The 13,101-nt window shown below is 41.0% G+C and overlaps 1 protein-coding gene across 1 annotated transcript; it reads left to right on the top strand.

Moving 5' to 3' along the window:
- Nucleotides 1-2,695: 2,695 nt before the first annotated feature.
- Nucleotides 2,696-9,395, top strand: SRP19 (signal recognition particle 19). The gene is made up of 5 exons (XM_032335555.1): nt 2,696-2,799; nt 3,623-3,698; nt 6,260-6,331; nt 6,430-6,541; nt 8,900-9,395. Exons 1-5 carry the CDS (start codon nt 2,759-2,761, stop codon nt 9,031-9,033), a joined length of 435 nt encoding a protein of 144 aa, XP_032191446.1. The 5' UTR covers nt 2,696-2,758; the 3' UTR covers nt 9,034-9,395.
- The last annotated feature ends 3,706 nt before the right edge of the window (nt 9,396-13,101 follow it).

Below are 13,101 nucleotides of genomic sequence, written 5' to 3'. Positions count from 1 at the left end.
GGAGAAAAGAAAGGAAAAAGGGAGAAAGAGAAAGAAGAGAGAAAGAGAAAGGGAGAAAAACGGAGAGAAAGAAAGGAAAGAAGAAAAGAAAGAGGGATGGAGGGAGGAAGGAAGGAAGCAGAGAGGGGAAAAAAGAAAAAAAAAGAAAGGAAAAGAAAATTTGACTTCTGACATTACAGTAGATAATATTTTCAAAGATGGCACGGTATCTGCCATTCCACATGCTTTTTCCCCAATATGAGTCTGTTACTGAGCTGGCCCTGTGACTGCTTTGACCAACAAAACATAGAGGAAGTTTCAAGACCAAGAATTAAAAAGGCCTGGTAGCTTCTACTGTGTGGTCTGCAGGAAGCCAACCAACATGTAAGAAGTCCTGAAACCACCGTGCTTTGAAGAAGTTGCTAAAGAAAAAGTTATTCTGAAACTTGGCTGAATGGTAAGAGGGACTTTATTCAAGACTGTTGCAATACAGATATTGTAGCAGAGGAGATCAGCTCAACTCCAAATGTAGCAAAGACAGTTGGAGATTTATAACCAAAGAACAGAATGTCCCTGTTCTGTTCTTTCCGACAGGAGACGGAAAATTACTTAGGGTAAATTCTTATTGAAGATAGCCAAGGACTTAACATATGAGAGATGGGGAATGAGGAATTTGATCAGATATTTGATCAGGGTAATTTGATCAGATATTTGATCAGATAACAAGGGTAAGGGGGACATTCACCACACTTATTGTGATGGTTAATTTTCTGTGTAAAATTAATTGGGCTAAAGGACGCCCAGACAGCGCTAAAACATTTCAGGGTGTGTCTGTGAATGTTTTTCTGAAAGAGATTAGCATTTAATCAGAAGACGGAGTAAAGAATATCTGCCTTCACCAATATGGTCAGGCATCATCTAATCTGTTCAGAGTTCAGATAGAACCAAAAGGTGAAGGAAGGGCAAATTTTTCTCTCTTTTCTTGTACTGGGACCTCCATCTCCTAGCCTCCAATATCTGATCTCCTGGTTCTCAGATATATTAACTCTGGGACTTACACCATCAGCTCTCCTGGTTCTCAGGCTTTTGGACTCTGATTTATACCATCAACTTCCCTGGTTCTCCAGTTTTTAGATAGCATATTGTGTATATCACAGCCTCCATTATGGTGTGAGTCAGTTCCTATAATAATCTCATATATCTATATAAATCTTTTAGTTCTGCCTCTCTAGAGAACCCTAACAAATATATTTAATGTAGCAGGATTCTCGTTAAAATAGGGCTAGCAGGAAGACGATAGAACAGGGGCTTCCGCACACATTAAACCTCTGACTACATTGTTCACGTCCCACTGTTTCCATATGTATATGTAAAATGCTGATTTTCTGAAAAGAAGTATTTGAGTTTTTATGATGAAGCTAAAGTATAAAAGCAAAATCCTAAAGCAGGCAAACTAGGTATTCTAAAGCTTGGTTTCATTTCATCCCTGTTCGGTTTTATTGGTCACTGCATGAAGCTCTTTTTACAGGAATCATGTATACTTTAAGGAAGAAGTAAGACTTAGTATTTACATCAGCACCAAATTAATCCCCTACTGCAGAACTGCAAGGGTGACTGAGAGGCGGAGATTGAAGGGATGGAGAAAAGTCAGGGGATTCCAGACGGACCAGCTGGGTATCTACCCTCATCCATCATTAGCCTGAATTGGCAAATTATCTAACTTCAATGAGACTCAAGCTTTCGGTGGGGGGGTAACAGGAGGGGGTGGAGAGATTTTTGTTTGTTTTTTCATTTGTAATAGAAAATACTCGGGACGCCTGGGTGGCTCAGTGGGTTAAAGCCTCTGGCTAAGGCTCAGGTCATGATCCCAGAGTCCTGGGATCAAGCCCCGCATCAGGTTCTCTGCTCAGCGGGGAGCCTGCTTCCCACCCACCGCACACCCCGCCCCACCTCTCTGCCCACTTGTGATCTCTGTCAAATAAATAAATAAAAATCTTAAAAAAGGAAAAAAAGAAAGAAAGAAAGAAAGAAAACACTTATCTTACCTTGCCAGGTTTTATGAAAAGTGCCTTTGTTGGTGTGGAATAAGCAGCCGCTACTAAAAGAGGACTGAAGGTGTGTTCTGTTGAAGAACGGGAATGCTGAAATAGTGCTTTGCAATTAACCTAAGGTATGCAAAAAATAATGAATTGTAGAGTAGAGGGTGTTCTTCTGGAGTTTAAAAAGGTGTATGGCCACATTTCTAACGTTTATACACCTCACTGAAACAGTGAAGTTGTTTTGCTTGTTTCACCACTATAAAAATCCGTATTTGCCAAGTTGAAAGCAAGCTGTGGGGCCCAGGAGCGGATCAAGATTAAACATAAAATACATGTCCTTGCCTGCTCAGATCTGTATAGACAAACGACTCAGTAGTACAGAGCCTTCACCTAAGGTGAGGGTAGCTAACACCATTCAATTCTCAGTGTGACCCTGGACGTGAAGGATCGTAAAAACGTTACTTCGGCGACAGCAAAAGCTCTTAAAACCCCGTTTTGACAAGAAGCTTTTGCGGATCCTCTCGCGAGAGGAGAGATTCTAACGCCACGTCAGAAACTAGAGACGCTGGCGCCGAGCGACAGATGCCGGAACCAGGATCGGTGAAAGCCGGGGACGCGTAGGGTGGTCGGTGGGCGGGACTTCCGCCGGAAGCCGGCGTGGTCCGGAAAATCTCAGAACCGAGTTCCGGCCCGTCTTTCTCCTGGAGGCCCTCGGTGGGCACTCTGTGGGCCTGGTGAAGATGGCCTGTGCAGCCGCACGGTCCCCGGCCGACCAAGACAGGTGGGTCCTGAGAAAGGGTGCTGCACCGCCCTCCCCATCCCTGAGAAAGGCTGGCGGGTGGGGCTTGTCTCCGTCCCCAGGCTCCGGGCCTCTTCCCAGGTGTCGGTTCCTCCGGGAGGCCAGCGGCGCCTGGCTCTTCGTAGTATCCCCGAAATTCCGACCCTAGGTAGTTCAGTGTCTGCCTGCGCCGGAGACGAAGGACTTTGGGTGCTACGTGGACAGCACATTAAGTAACAGACTCACAGAGGGAGAAATGTGTTTTTTTCATTGTTACGTTCAGAAAGGCACGTTTGGGTTTTTCAAAGTCTTCTAATACCTCTGTTGGTGTGGTTTCTGTTTGAGAGCAGGCCCCAGCCTCAGGAAGTTTTTAAAAAATATTTTTATTTTATTTATTTGTCAGAGATCACAAGAAGGCAGAGAGGAAGGGAAGCAGGCTCCCTGCTGAGCAGAGAACCCGATGCGGGGCTTGATCCCAGGACCCTGGGATCATGACCTGAGCCGAAGGCAGAGGCTTTAACCCACTGAGCCACCCAGGTGCCTCCCCTCAGGAAGTTTTGATAGCCGGCTATATGTTAACTGACCGGTGAAGGCATTGTTTTGGTTTGGTTTTAAGCTTTCTCTAACAACTGATTTTTTTTTTCCCGCTGAGGTAGTAAACTAACGTTAGCTTTTTAAGTAACGTAAGTAAAAGGGAGGCAATTTCAAGAAAAAAAAAAAATACTAAGCAAGTAACAGGCATGCTGGCAATCTTGGTGATGAAAGAATGAATGAAATTTTGGAAATCCTGCTCTAGTGATACTAGCTGTGCTTCCTTCTGTGGCAGGTTCATTTGTATCTATCCTGCTTATTTAAATAACAAGAAGACCATCGCGGAGGGGAGGCGAATCCCCATAAGTAAGGTAAATGGGCTGGCACTTCTGTCCTTGAGGGGTTGGGGGAGGTTGTACTGTTAGGGCTTCAAGGGCTTCCCTTTTTACTATATGGTATTGTTTGGGGCCTGAGGTGAACAGCTTCCAGGAATTGGGGTGCTTTTCTTAACAGTGGCGAAACCAGAGAGGCACTAATACCTGGCTGGGGGAATTATTCTAAATGGTTCTTCATGAGCTTGTACTTTAAAGGAGTTGGGTGGCAGTAGGGTTTGCATGTTGTTGTTTTTTAAGCCAAGGTTATGATGCTCTTGCCCTTAATTTGTCAGAGAGAGTAAGCACAAGCAGGGGGAGTGTCAGAGGCAGAGGGAGAAGCAGGCTCCCCACTGAGCAGAGAGCCCAATGCATCAAGACCAGAGCTGAAGGCAGAGGCTTTAACCCACTGAGCCACCCAGGCGCTCCTACTCTTGCCCTTAATAAAGGAAATCAAACTATGGCATTATATGATGTCCAGAATGCAGTTGAGTTATTAAACAAGACTTGCAGAAAAAAAATTCTTTTTTAATTTATTTATTTGAGAGTAAGAGGGGAATTGGGATGGGGGGGGGGGAATGAGAGAATCCCAAGCACTCCCCAAATTGAGCAGCTGGATCCCACCACCAAGAGTCTGACGCTTGGGCACCTGAGTGGCAGTTAAGTGTCTGCCTTTGGCTCAGGTCATGATCCCAGGGTCCTGGGATCCAGTCCCACATAGGGCTCCCTGCCTCGTAGGCAGTCTGTTTCTCCCTCTGCCTCTGCCCTCCCCTGCCACCAATGAATAAATAAACAAAATCTTAAAAAAAAAAAAAAAAGAAAGAGTCCAACATGTAAGAGACTGAACCACCTAGGTGCCCCAAGTGTTACAGAGAATTTAGATGTGTTGAGTTTTTTAGTTTTATGTCTGTTATCTTTTTTGGGGGGGAAGGGGAGTAAAGTTTTAAAATTAATACTTCTAAAAAGGGTGTTAGAGTTTTTAAAAATAATGATTTCTCCCTTGTGCTGTTTGAATGGGAAACTTCAAGTTCTCAGTTGGCCTGGTGGCATGTTTGGAAAGTGCCTAATCCCAAGTGATGGGTCTTTGTAGCTTTTTTTTTTTTTTTTTTTAAGATTTTATTTATTTGTTTATTTGATGGAGAGAGACAGCGAGAGGGGGAATACAAGTTAGGGAGAGGGAGAAGCAGGTGTCCCAGGACCCTGGGATCATGACCTGAACCTTACTCCTCTTTCTCTCTGCCTGCCTCTCTGCCTACTTGTGATCTCTGTCACATAAATAAATAAAATCTTAAAAAAAAGAAGTTGTGATCAGCACCCAGGAAGATTCCTTTGTCTCCTCACAGTCACTTCCCGCCACATATACTCACATTCAAGGATAACCATATCCTGACCTCCGACGCAATAGATTACTTTTCTTGTTCTTAAACGTTATTTAAAAGGCGTTATACACTATGTACTTTTGTATCTGTCTTTTTTTCACTGAACTTTAAGCTTAAATTTATTCACATTTTTTAGTGTAGTTTATTAATTCTCATTGCTCTGTAGCAGGGTTTCTCAACAGCAGCACCATTGACATTTCGAGCCAGATCATTTTGAGCCAGGTAATTCTGTTAACAGGGCTAGTCTGTGCTTTTTAGTTGTTTAGCAGCATCTTTGGCCTCTACCCACGAGATGCCGGTGCCTTACCTGACTCCTCTGACAATTAGAAATGTCTCCTAGCATTGCTAAATGTCAGGGAGCAGAATTGCCTTGCTGAAAACCACTGCTCTGTAGTATTCAATTGTATAAATAAATCACAGGCCATCCTACCATTGATGGATAATTGGTTTCTAGTTTAAGGCTACTTTACATGCTACTGCTGTCAATGTTCTTGAGTTTGTCCTCTAGGAAACATTTTTGCATTGTTCTTGGATATGTACTTAGAAGTGGAATTGCAGAGCCATGAAGAATGCATATGTTTAGCTTTAGTAGATACTACCAAACAATTTTCTAAAGTGGCTGTATCTGTAATAGGTGTTTAACCAGTATTCATTGAGCACCTACTATGTTCCAAGCATCATTCCAGATACTTGGGGATTTACAGATAAACAGAACAGTTCCTGCCTTTGTGAAGTGTATGTTCTGTTGGAAGGGAGATATAAATAAGTGTTATTTCTGTACTTTTAAAAATTACAGTGGAGGGACTCCTGGGTGGCTCAGTTGGTTGAGCCCGCTGCCTTCGGCTCGGGTCATGGTCCCGGGGTCCTGGGATCGAGTCCCGCATTGGGCTCCTTGCTCGGCAGGGAGCCTGCTTCTCTCGCTGCCTCTGCCTGCCTCTCTGCCTGCTTGTGTGTACTCTCTCTCTGTGTCTCTGGCAAATAAATAAAAAACTCTTTAAAAAATAAAATAATTTAAAATTAAAAAATTAAAAAAATTACAGTGGAAACAACCATACCTAGTGAAAAAGAAAACTTAAGGTTTTGATAACTGTTGTGATCCTCATATTTGAAATGATTCACACAACGATGTAGCAGTATCTGCTTAAGGTAAGCTATTCAGTGTTTTTGTTTTTAACTGTTCAGGCTGTTGAAAATCCTACAGCTACTGAGATTCAAGATGTGTGCTCAGCAGTTGGACTTAATGTATTCCTTGAGGTAAGAGGTGGTTCTTTCTTCACTATTTTTCCTACTCAGTCTCATTGATATGACAACTTTTTAAAGCCTGTTTTATATGTTGTTGTTTTTTATGTTAGAAAAATAAAATGTACTCTAGAGAGTGGAATCGTGATGTTCAGTACAGGGGCAGAGTCCGGGTCCAGCTGAAACAGGAAGACGGCAGCCTCTGTCTTGTACAGTTCCCGTCACGTAAGCTTTTTTTTTTTTTTTTTTTTTAAATGAACAAATAAAGTTTGGCAACAAGTCGTTCTTCTACAAAAAAAGTTCTAAAACTGACCCCTTTGAAAGGTAAAATTCATAATTTGCATGTTGCAGATGAATTTAAGAAAGGCTACTGCTGAGGAAGGGAGGAAAACAGTGGTTCTCACTTCTTTTAAGTTAAGGACCTCTAGGAATGTGAAACCTAGTCATTCATTTAAAAAACTTGTTTTGTGAACTTTTTATAACCTCTGGAAATCTGTCATTATTCCCAGGTTAAGAGTGTAGAATTATTGAGTGGTCAGATGTTAATTGGCATTTCAGATCCTAGAGGCCTATGAGGTCTGTTAATAATTTCTATCATTAATTTAAAAGCCATACTGAGTGAAAACTGCAAAAGGAATGTGTAGTGTGATACCACTTTGGTACATTTAAATACAAAATGTTACTATTTATTGGTGTATATGTAATATTATTTATTGACATTTATGTATGTACATTTTTTTTAATGGACTGGAGGAAAACCCCAGTCTTAAAATAGTAGGTAACCTAATGATGAACAGGGCATGGGAAGTAGGGACACAGGAATGGTGCTCACAGAAGACCAGCATTATCTCTAGTGTTTTATTTCTTAAAAAAACAACAGTTTTTTTTATCAGTATTCCAAAATAATTAATTCTGGCTTTGGGGAAGATGAATTTTTTTGTACATGATTCTTTTCTGAATTCTTTATTTCTAAAAACTATAATTTTTTAAATCGAGCTGTTATTTTTTTTTTTCTTTAACCCCAAGCTGACAACTAAATGGTATTTATTTATTTATTTATTTATTTGTCAGAAAGAGAGAGAGCACAAGCAGGGGGGAATGGCAGGCAAAGGGAGAAGCAGGCTCCCTAAAGGAGCCCAGTGTGGAGCTCTGTGGCACTACCCCAGGATCATGACCCAACCCGGAGGCAGATGCTTAACCCACTGAGCCACCCAGGTGTCCCTAGATTGGTTTCTCTATGCTAAAACATTTCCAGGTTGGTAGATAATTCTAGAAACAAGATTTTTAGTTGGAATAACAGGTAGTATATTACAGTGTATTTATTCTTCTCTTTGACATCTTCTTTTACTATCTGTTAAAAGTCAAAAGACAGGGAAGCCTGGGTGGCTCAGTTGGCTAAGCATCTTCCTTCTGCCCAGGTCTTGATCCCAGAATCCTGTGATCGAGCCCTGTCTTGGGCTTCCTGTTTAGGGGGGAGTCTTTTTCTCTCTCTCTCTCCCCGTGTCCTCTACCTGTGTTGGCTCTTGCTCTCTCACTCTCTCTCTCTCAAATAAGTAAATAAAATTTGAAAAAAAATTCAAAAGACCAAAAAAAAAAAAATTTTTTTTTTAAAGATTTTATTTATTTGACAGACAAATCACAAGGAGGCAGAGAGGCAGGCAGATGGGTGGGGGAAGCAGGCTCCCTGCTGAGCTGAGAACCCAATGCGGGGCTCGATTCCAGGACCCTGAGATCATGACCTGAGCTGAAGGCAGAGGCATTAACCCACTGAGCCCCCAGGCGCCCCCCCCCCAAAATTTTTTTAAAAAAATCAAGAGACAAGAAACTTTTGACTTGACCAGTAAATAAAATGTAGGTAAAAATTACAGTTGAAAAATGTTGCTCCCATGGGCGCCTGGGTGGCTCAGTGGGTTAAGCCGCTGCCTTCGGCTCAGGTCATGATCTCAGGGTCCTGGGATCGAGTCCCACATCGGGCTCTCTGCTCAGCAGGGAGCCTGCTTCCTCCTCTCTCTCTGCCTGCCTCTCTGCCTACTTGTCAAATAAATAAATAAAATCTTTAAAAAAAAAAAAAAAGAAAAAGAAAAATGTTGCTCCCAGTTTCCAATAAGAAAAAAGAAAGTAAGGGGAAAACTGAGGGGCTCCATGTATTGGAAGTAGCTACTAGATCTGGAGGGAGGTAGTTGGTGTACAGTTCCTGTACACATGAAATCATCTGGGCATATGAGGTAACATCTTTCGTAGCCTGATACATTGGGTTTTTGTTACAAGACTGAGTGGCCCTCTGTTTCTTTAGCTTAAGGTACAGTGATATCCTGACTCTCTTTCCAGATTGTTGTATTTCGACTTACTCCCCTTTGATCTTCAAGTCAGTTACTAGAACCAGGACCAAAATAGGTGTTTCAAATAAATATTTCAGTATCATTCTTAGAACATTTTCTCCAGGAAGCCTCCCACTTGAGCAAGTCATGTCTTTATAGTCATTTTTATTTTAATCTTTGTCATTTTCCTGATGTGATCTCAGGTTAATGAGCTTGTATGTCTTATTCCTTAGATCATACACTAAGCCTAACTTCTTGTTCCTAGGTAAGTCTGTAATGTTGTATGTAGCAGAAATGATACCTAAACTAAAAACAAGGACACAAAAAACAGGAGGTGGTGACCAAAGTCTTCAGCAAGGAGAGGGAAGTAAAAAAGGGAAAGGAAAGAAGAAGAAGTGACCAGATTTGAGAGTCAAGTCTGTGGTGCTACTGTGAGAGATAGTGAATGAAGGCTTCTAACTTACATCTTAGAGAAATGGAAGCTTTTTATTTGCATCATTTAACCGAACTGTGGACATCTCTGCCTCCCAGCTTCAGCACCAGAGTTGACAATGAAATAAATTTATATCAGAAGTTTGCATCTAGCTCTTATGCAGTATAAAAGAAATTTTTTTTGCTTTTCAACACAGAGTTTTTGTGGAAGAAAGAAGCATATTTTTTAATGGACAGTGGACTCTGCCATAAGTTACATGAAATCCTGTATCTGTCCTGTGTATAAACATGTTTCCGATAAATGAGTTTAAATAAAGATTTGAAATACACATTTTCTTCAGCTTTTAAGTTAATGAAATAAAATTTGAAACTGACTATTTTAGCTTTTGCTCTTTTGCTTGTGAACAAATTGCTAGTAGAGGAGATAATTGAAATCGATAAAATGGGTAGTGGAGGCTTAGTGTGAGCTTAGAACTAGAAGAAAATGGTTACATCCTCTTGGACGTCTATAGATGATATTATTTCAGTTATTGTAACTGAACGTTCAATTACTAGTTTTTTGATGTATGGAAAGTCTTGGACTTTAAGCTTTAGATTTGCTTATTTTGTTGGCTTAAGAACATCATTTTAATTGGAGTTTAAAAATTACCCATGCTTTAACACCTTGAGATGTGCTTTTTTTCAAGAAACTAAACTGGAGTGAAGATTCTGACTTTATTTTAAAGACGGTTCTGAAAGTGGCAATTCTGTGTAAAATTTGAGGGTACCATCTTAAAGCAGCCATTTGTTTTTGTCCACTGAGCATCATTTGGGGAGCTGCCTTCTCTGACTCCATATGCTTCTGGAAGGGCTTTTTAATTACAGGACTGCCTCTTGACCACAGGGTATGAGCCATCCCAGGCCAATGGTTTATTTCTCAGGAATTCTAATCTGGAACAGAAACACAGACATACAGATGATGGGAGCTAAGATATATAATGGTCTACAAATTTGAGTTATCCGAATCCTGGTTTTTTGAGGCTGGGTTTGGCTCTTCTATGACTTCTGTCAACTGTGCTTTATATCCTTCTAGTAAATCCCATTTTCTTTAAGTTCTCATTGCTTGAAAGAAGAAATTCCACTTCATTACAAAATAAGTGAATCCAACGTTTCAGAGTGTTAGGTGGACTTAGACACCCAAGCTGTATGAAGAGGACTCATGGGTGTACAGGAAGAGGTATTAGAATCTTTACTTTTTTCTCCAATAATTTCTGTTGTTAACATGTCTTATAGTGAATGTAACAGTATAGCAGTTTATATATTTGACTTATAAGTAAATATTGGGGCAGTATATACAAAACAAAATTTAGAGCAAAATTTAAAACAAAAATTAACCTTCTGGGAAATTGTATCACTTAGGAATTTGTGTAACGAAACAATGAGGAACTTAAGCAGGAATTTTTCTTTTTTTGAAGTAACATCAAATCCAAAATTTATTATAGGTGTAAGTTCAGCTGCTCAGTGACACCCTCTTTTATCATTCCATTCCACTCTCCATGGTTTCTAACACCCCTTGGATTGTTGTCTCAAGGTTACAAAAGGGCTGATAGAATATCAAATGTCACATCAGAGTTTAAGGTAGAATGAAGAGATAGCTGTGCCAGCCACTTCTGTCCACCCTTAAAAAGAAAGTTAAAGATTTCTCAAAATTCTTCCCAGCCAACTTTCATTTAAGTCTCCTTGCTGAACACTGTGGCACCTGTCCATGTTCAGCTATACGACAGGCTAGGAAAGTGACTGTATAGCTTTCTCAGTAATGAAAAGACTCAGCCAAAGAAGAAAGTTGATACTGGATATTGGGGCAGTCAAATAATGTGCCACAGAAAGATGACCAGAGTCTAAAATTACTTTGGTTATGGAGCAATAAAGATTGTTGGAAATCTTATTGTAACATTGTACTGCTATTTCTCCACATTGTTGCAATCAGTACATAATTGAACCTTTCTTTGCCAATCAAGTAGAAAACAGAATTTTTCTAGTGAGCAAGACAGATCACTTACTCATATGTTGAAAATGCCATTTGTATTTATCTCACTGATTTCTATTCACATCCTTTGCCCCCTTTTTTTTTTTTTAATTTTTTTTTATTTGTTTATTTGACAGACAGAGAGAGAGAGGGAAGCAGGCTCCCTGCTGAGCAGAAAGCCCGATGCGGGGCTCGATTCCAGGACCCTGAGATCATGACCTGAGCCGAAGGCAGAGGCTTTAACCCACTGAGCCACCCAGGCGCCCCTCCTTTGCCCCTTTTTAAGGACTTTATTACCATCAGTGTTACACATAATTTAAAGAGCCAGCTAGTTTTAATAGTTTGAGTTTTAGGCATTAACTTTCATCTGTAGAAGAGGATGATTTAGTTTTCCTTCCTTCACCCCCGAAGTATGCTTCCCATCCTCACTTCTCTCTCTTTTTTTTTTAAGATTTTATTTATTTATTTATCTATCTATCTGAGAGAGAGGGAGAGAGACAGCATGAGAGGAGAGGGTCAGAGGGAGAAGCAGACTCCCTGCCAAGCAGGGAGCCCAGTGTGGGACTCGATCCCAGGACTCCAGGATCATGACCTGAGCCGAAGGCAGTCGCTCAACCAACTGAGCCACCGAGGCGCCTCCCATCCTCACTTCTACCAATATATTTCTTGATTGTAATCACTATTCATAGTTTACATTACTATCCTATATTTCATTCAGAGCTGAATCATGTAGTACTTTGCTACTCAAAAGTGTGGTCTGGGGTCTAGCAGCACTGCTTTTCCCTGGGAACTTGTGAAAAATGCATAAACTCTGACCCAGCCCAGAATGTTAAAGATCGCCAAGGTATTCTTATGCACATGAAAGTGAGAAACACTGGAGTATGCTGTTGTTACTTTTGTTTTCTGGATTTGTGCATTCTTCAGTTAATATTTTTTCTTTTATTTGCTTAGGTTTTTGAATATTCATCATTAACTCAACCAGAAATTATCAGTTGTCAAAATGTCCTTTCAAAAAGTTTGTTCGGGGCAAGCATCTGACTCTTAATCTCAGCTCAGGTCATGATCTCAGGGTTGGGATCAAGCCCCAATTTGGGCTGTGTGCTCAGCATGGAGTCTGCCTGAGATTCTCACTCTCCCTCTGCCCTTCCTTCTTGTGCCCTCCCTCTCTCTAAAATAAATCTGTAAAAGAAAAAGTTTGTTCAAGGGTGCCTGGGTGGCTCAGTCCATTGGGCATCTGACTCGATCTCAGCGCAGGGCTTGAGTTCAAGCCCTGTGTTGGGCTCCACGCTGGGTGTGGAGAAAAGTAAATAAATATGTATGTTAAGTACATAAGTTCACATCAGGTAGTTCAATTTCATCTTTCTAAAGAAGTCTCTTTTGGAGCCTTTTACCTTCTCCACTTACTACCCTTTAGGCCTAGTGCACAGTTTCACTTTGGGATCTCTTCATCATCCAGAGTGACTTGCCTCACTTCTTTGCTGTTTTGTATATCCTTATTATGGTATCCTATGCATTCTTTCTTGGGTTACTTCCTTGTTGGTAGCCCATCTTCAGGATCTTCCTGAGAAAAATGCCACTTCTGTGGGAGGGTGGGAGGTAAATGTTCTTACACCACTTATAAAAGCGTCCTCATTCTACCCTCACACATTCAAACCCTCACACAATTCGGCTGAGTATAGAATTAGAATTGAAAATTGTTTTATTTCAGAAGTTCAAGTATATTGTTTCATGGTCTCCTGGCTAATGTTATAGCTGCAGGGAAGTCCATACCATTGTAGTTCGTGATTTTTTTTTAATTTGAGAGAGAGAGCATGAGTGGGGAGGAAGGACAGAGGGGGAAGGAGAAGCAGACTCCCTGCTGAGCAGGGAGCCTGACAGTGGGGCTCGATCCAGGACCCCAGGTATCATGACCTGAGTCAAAGGCAGATGCTTAACTGACTGAGCCACCCAGGTTCCCAGTTCATGATCTTGTCACCTACATTTTTCTTGTTGAAATACATCTCAGAATTCTAAAATATCACAATAGTGTG

The sequence above is a fragment of the Mustela erminea genome, chromosome 3, assembly GCF_009829155.1.
Source record: "Mustela erminea isolate mMusErm1 chromosome 3, mMusErm1.Pri, whole genome shotgun sequence".
Taxonomy (NCBI): domain Eukaryota; kingdom Metazoa; phylum Chordata; class Mammalia; order Carnivora; family Mustelidae; genus Mustela; species Mustela erminea.
This window is presented reverse-complemented; position numbering and strand designations above follow the sequence as displayed.

What these genes read in the sequence shown, in the direction of transcription:
- SRP19 (XM_032335555.1), top strand. Translation starts at nt 2,759, where the DNA reads ATGGCCTGTGCAGCCGCACGGTCCCCGGCCGACCAAGACAG. An exon ending in TCCCCGGCCGACCAAGACAG is followed by an intron (nt 2,800 to 3,622) that starts GTGGGTCCTGAG and finishes CTTCTGTGGCAG; the next exon opens with GTTCATTTGTATCTATCCTG. An exon ending in GACTTAATGTATTCCTTGAG is followed by an intron (nt 6,332 to 6,429) that starts GTAAGAGGTGGT and finishes TTTTTATGTTAG; the next exon opens with AAAAATAAAATGTACTCTAG.